This window comes from Merops nubicus, unplaced genomic scaffold, assembly GCF_000691845.1.
Source record: "Merops nubicus isolate BGI_N331 unplaced genomic scaffold, ASM69184v1 scaffold27933, whole genome shotgun sequence".
NCBI lineage: Eukaryota > Metazoa > Chordata > Aves > Coraciiformes > Meropidae > Merops > Merops nubicus.
The window spans coordinates 1-6,101 of NW_008601400.1; the positions used below are offsets into that span (position 1 = coordinate 1).

General features: G+C 52.0%; 1 protein-coding gene across 1 annotated transcript; it reads right to left on the bottom strand.

Annotated features, from left to right (window-relative positions):
• Positions 1-30: 30 nt before the first annotated feature.
• LOC103770718 (partner and localizer of BRCA2-like) lies at positions 31-5,527 on the bottom strand (the record flags this gene model as incomplete). The annotated part of the gene is made up of 8 exons (XM_008937990.1): positions 31-164; positions 1,169-1,256; positions 1,570-1,686; positions 1,855-2,016; positions 2,256-2,341; positions 2,813-2,974; positions 4,103-4,186; positions 4,716-5,527. Coding segments are annotated over 8 exons (1,645 nt in total), but the record flags the coding sequence as incomplete, so codon positions are not given.
• Positions 5,528-6,101: the final 574 nt, after the last annotated feature.

The following is a 6,101-nucleotide window of genomic DNA, read 5'->3' on the forward strand; positions in this document are numbered from 1 at the left end:
CCCTGAGCCAGCCCTGCCCCTGGCACTCACCTGCCCGCGTGGGCGGGGGGCAGGCAGCAGGAGGTGACCCCGGTGCCCCGGGCCGTGCGGGGGTTGAGGGCGAGCAGGCGGAAGGCGGGGTTCCCCTCGGCGTGGGGGTGGCTCACAACAACAAACAGCAGGCCCTGGGGCACAGAGCAAAAACAGATCACTGAAAACAACACCCAGAGGGGAAAAAAACCAAAGAATTTCCCAAAAATTAATTGCTACATTCTCTCCACAATCAAAGCCCCACGGACAGTGATGCATTATTCTTACCAAATATGCCAGAAATGGTTTATTTTCCATGTCAAATGAGATAAAAACCAAAGCAGCTGCTGACTGATAAGGGCTGATGCAACACAGCAGCACGACAGGTCAGTGACCCCACGGATTTATGCCCTTATCTTTCTGCCTGAAAAAGCTAAACTCAATGTAGGATGAAGTGACGTTTAAAGTAAAATTTCCAAGCCTCATTTTAATCCCTGGGAGGTTAAAATTTGACAAGAATTCCATGCAAAGCAGCAGAGCTGAAAAGAGCAGCTGTTAAGTGGGTCCAGGCCCCATGAAATAGGCTGGGACTGATGCTCCAAGGAAGTCTCCAAAAAGACTGGCTCAAGCCATCTTTACAAGGGGACATTCTTGTCCCAGAGGGTTAAATGCTCACTGAAAACAATAAAATCCTCAATAAACCACAAAAATCCATCTGGAATGACAGCACAGGTGGAAGCAAGTGGGAAAGAACCATTAGTATAACTCCGGGTTTTAAAGAGTTCCTATCCTCAGGGCTGTATGTAAACAACAACCATCCCAAACAGGTTTTCCAGCCACAGCAGCGTGCCACCACCACGCCAGCAGCGACCTGCCCTGCAATGGAAGAGCCTTGCCAAGCCCTGGGGGCAGGCAGCACCCCCTCTGCCCCCCACCCAGCAGCTGCTGCTCCGGGACACGCGGCGATGCAGCACTCACGCCTTGCTGGCGCCTCGCGCTGAGCCGAGGATCCGAGGTGACCCCTGGGGCTCACTTCTCCTGCTTGGCCCGTTTGCCTCTGAAACGTCTGCAGCGCATCTGAACGGAGCTGGAGTTCCAGCCCACCCTGCAGCCCCAGCCCCTGGAGCCCCAGGCAGGCCGTGGGGCAGGCTGCACCTACCGAGCTGGAATACGCGCGGTGGCAGACGGGGGCTGGGTAGGAACAACCAACGTCCATCTTCTTCAGGAGCTGGCCCGTCTTCAGATTCCTGCAGTTGGTGAAAACACAAATTCTGACTCCATTTCCATCCTCAGTCTGTTATTTTCTCATCACAGTGACACTGCTGTGCAAGACCAACACATTTTGGTTCCACAGCAACCAAACTAGGACAAGAGGCAAGTACGATGCAAAAGCCAGTGGGATTCCATCAGCATCGTTCAACCCCTGTCCCGTGCAGAGGCTCAGGTGCCAAAGTGTGGCCCTTTGGTGCCAGCTCACAGGGAGAGCAGCAGGCAGGGAACCCCCGTGCAGCCACCACCCACCCCTGAGCTGAGCCCCGTCGCTGCACAGGGAGCACTGACCAGACAACAAGGCTGTGTGCTGCTGTGGTGCCCACCAAGGCGTCCCTCTCCCCTTCCACTTCAGCAAAAGCCAGAACAGTTTCTTTGGGGGGCATCAGGGTCTGTCCATCCTTGCTCCTGAACAGCAGATTATCGAGTGAGACAAGGCAGTTGAAGTAACAAGTACATGTTCTGTACTCAGCACATCTCTGAGAAGAGGAACCTCACACACTCCTACATCTGAGATGGTTCCTTACTTTTCTTCCACCTGCCACACTGAGACACCCCCAAAATCAGCAGCCTCACCTTCCTGTCTCTGAAAGTGACACTATCTCCACTCGCTGCTCCTGCAGGGTCCTGCTGCTGCTGACCAGCCTCCTGCCCTTCAGCCCAAGGACAGCTTTTATTGTTTCAGTTTTTATTGGCACTTGCTTGAATGAGTCGTTCTCAGAAGAATAAAGCAGGAGCCTACAGTGAGGGAAAAGCATGTCCAATGACAGAAGGAAGCACAACTCACATGTGCCACAGCATATAAAAATCAGCACATTTAAACAGCCTGCCACCCCTAGGGCAGAATAAGCAAATCTTTACAGCTGGTTTAGAAGCCCCTTCACATTAGTAAGAGATCATTTCAACCACTGCACACGAGGAGAGTTAAGTTGCAGCTATTGAGGGTGCAAAGTGCTAGTAAGAAATAAATACAAAACCTTATTTCTCCAATCTCCAAATCTCCCAGTGCTATACACATGAGATTGCAGGTGTCTGGCAGAGGAACGATCTGGATTACAGGCACCTAGGACAGCAAAACAAGAATTCAGTGTCACCCACAATGTCCCTTTGACTTTATTCCAGTGTTTCACATAAAATGACGTGGAGCAGAACCAATTTTCAGATCCCTTGGAAGAAGCACCTGTAGTTTAACAGCTGAATCCTCTGCTGTTTACCTAATCAAACAGTCCCTGTTGCTGTAAGAGAGAAAAGGTGACTCCCAGGAAGGAAAAGGGAAGAGCACAAGCCAGGGGCTGCAGCCACCACCCAGTACAGGAGGTACCAATTCCAGCAGGTAACACACGGCCACAGGGGCTGTTGGCCTTCTCCATCAGCAGTGCAAACCATCCTCCTCTCTGGTCTGATGGAATGGAAAATTTATGCCACCTAAAGAACTTCCCTTGCACCCAAGACTGCACACTCCTTTTATCTCAGAAACTAACACATGGGATGAGAAAACTGTGCCAAATTCTAGAAATAAGGGTTGTGCCCACACCTCTCCGAGCTGCCACGTATGGACCTTTTCCCAGCGGTCGGATGCCAGAGGTTTCCAGAGGGAGACAGAGCTCTCACAGGCAGTCACCACACACAGCTCTCTGCAGCCAGCTGCCTCCCACCACATGGTGCTCACATCCACGGCACAGGAACCAGAAGAATCCTGCCCAAAACAAAACAACACTTTTATTCTGACAGACACCGTTACCCAACCCGGGGGCTCAGCCTGAGAGAAACACTTGACATCCAGTGTGATGGAAATCTGAGGCTAAAGCTTAAAGTTTACCATGTTTAATTTTGAGTAAAGTCCCAGTAAGGCACCGAGGAAAACAAGCCTGGTGGGCTTCACCCTCAGAGCAGCAAAGTCTCACTTCCCAAATATCCCTTATCATCTGAAAGGACAGACACCCAGCAGAGCCCAGAGCTGGGCCAGGACTGGGGGAATGGTGGCACCACCACAGCAAAGCCCAAGTGCCATCCACCTGCTTCCCTTCTTGCACAAACAGGACTTGCAGTAGCAGAGTTTTAACTGAGCCAAGCAAGGACCCTCTTGTCCCCCCTCTAAAGAAGCTCCCAGCTTCAGCCACGTTTCTGTTGGCTGGTTATGCCAAGCCCTCAGGATTGCTTCTGGGGCAAAGCTTCACACTCTGGTCTGGGAAGTTAAAGGTGGCCCAGCCTCTAGGAGGCTCAGTGGGCTTACCCACAGATGTTGCTTCCTTGCTGCCAGCCCCTCTCTACCCACCATGGGACAGAGGACAGTGAAGGGACAGCACTGCATGAGGAAGAGCCCGTGGCCCAGCTGCACAAACAGTCCTGGGCAAGAGCTGCTTTGCTCTTGGCATGTGCAGTGGAGGCTCCATTGCAGAGGGGTGTGAACATCAGCACGTGGATTTGGCAGTGCTGTAGTTCCCCCCTCAAAACCTGCTCCTTGCTGGGTTAAATAGTGCCTACAATGGTGACAGGAGGCCACAGGAGCCACAGGACATGCAACAGGGGTACAAGGGCCACGACAGTTTTACCTGGGGCTGAAGGAAAATGCAGCAGTTCTGCTTGTTCAGACATTTGGATCTGTTCAGACATTTGTTCTTCAGAAACACACCCTGACATCCCTTATCAGTCAAAAGGAGACACAGCAGCCTAACCTGTCAGTGTGCTTTACCACAAGGGAAGGCAAAGCTGAGCCAGTCAGCCAGCAATTTTGTTCAACTAGCCAGTCTGCATCTTTTATTGTTAAACTTGGTATCAAAGAGCTGCTGCTGACTCTGTAAACAATCACCCAACGTTATCCCACCTTTAGCTTGGATACAAGCTGCAAGCTCTCTTCTGTCAGGCCATCAAGCAGTACTGGAGTCAAACGTTCTGCTACATCTTTTTTCTGCACAAAAAAAGTAAAGAATGAGGATAATTCAGCTTTGAAGTTACACTCAGCACCTGCAAGAATGAGGCAGAAGGGTGCACTGACTCTGCATGTCATTGCTGGAGAGCTCTTTCTGTACTTGCATGTCTTTTAGCACCACTCTGCACCTCTCAGCCTTCAGAAACCAGCCCCTCCCTCAGTACCCACCTGCCATGGGAGTCATTTAATCTTTACCAACTCCCAGCTGAAGATTTTCCCTTAGGTGGCAGACCAGCACCACGTGGGTACCACAATTTTTTTGTTCACATGCACATTTCAAAGACGCCTCCTGCAACAAGCACTGAAACCTCCCACCTCCAGTTTCACCAAGCAGGATTTAAAGAATTTGCTCCTGAAGTCAAAAGAGCTCAGGCAACAGATGAAAACCAAACATTTACTAAGTCAGCTAAAAGGCAGCAAGCAGGGCTGGCACGCAGAGAGGTCCTTCCCCTGCAGTCAGGGCAGAGGCTAGAAGAGGGATTTGCCCACAAAACCACTGGCTTGTTACCTGTTCAGGAGAAGCTCTGCAGGATCTCTGCTGTTTGCTCTCTGACTGCTGATGCTTCTCCAAGGCCACAGCCTCATCAGAGTTACTACTGGGACCTCCTTCAGGTTCTACTGGGAACCCTGCACCGTGTTCCTCCCCTTCTCTAGCAGATCCTGCTCCACAGCTGCCCAAGGGCAGTGGCAGGGCAGAGTCTTTGCACTGCCCATCTCCCGGGGCCAGGGCAGGTGCTGCTCTGCAGGAACGTGGGCTCTCTGGGGAGGGAGGTGCAGGAGGTGAGGTGGGGAGGAGCTCGCTGTGTGCCGAGGGTGCAGCAGCTGGGGTGGCACCCACGAGAGGGAAAACAGAGGAGGACACCTGGGACTCAGGCTGAGTGGGAGCACCAGCTAGGGCAGTCCCCACGGGAGTAAACAGCAATTCATGGGTGCAAAGCTCCTTCCTGGAAGCTGGGCTTCCTACGCTGGGTAACCCGGGCAAGGCAGTTTTGAAAGGCAAAAGCAAATTACTTTGGAGAGTTTTTTCTCCTGGATTCATCTGTGGAAGCTGTGTGTCCTCCAAAGCCACACCGTCCTCAGACACACCAGGAACAAAAACCTCCAGGTCACTCACAGGGGAAGATTCTAATTTCTCAAGTTTTAGTAGTCCAAATTCCTCGTCTGGTAAGTGAAAGTCTCTGAGGCCCAGTGTGGGGCCCAGCCCCTGGAGGCTGCTGAAGGAGAAGAGAGAGCTGCAGGTGCTGGGGTCCACAGCAGAGAGGCCAAGGGAAGCAGGACCCTCTGATCCCACTGGAGAGCTACGTCCTCTTTTGCTCTCCTCTAGACAAAACAAACACAAGAACACAAGAGAGAGAGAACATCACATCATAAAATAACCACTAAAGAGCCTTTTCAGGATCTCTCATCCAGAGCATCACTCTATTTTCAAAAACAAAAAAGAACCACCCCCAAGTAGCCAGCTTAACACAGGGCAGTGGCACTTTCGTGGAAAGAGACCACACTCTGCAACTGCTCTGCACTAAACCTTCCACTCAAATCCCATTCCAATCCCATCCCCAGAGCTGCCAGGACTGACTGAGCACAGCACAGCAAGGGCTGCTGACAGTTCCCAGCCCTGCCCCTCAGCCCTGCCCGTCACTGTGCTGAAGCAGAAGTTTCTGGAATTGCTCAGGGAACGTGGGCACCACAAGGATCTAAATTTTTAAAAAATGTCTCTTATTTACAAAAAAACCCCAAAGCAACCCTGTTAGCTCCTATCAGATTTTCCTGGATAAAAAAGCCCAGCCCTGTTAACTGCTATCGGATTGCCCTGGCTGAAGCCCCCAGGCAGGGTGTGGGCAGTGGTGCTGCTCCCTGGGCTGCTCCCTGCCCTGCTCTGGGGCAGTCCCGGCAG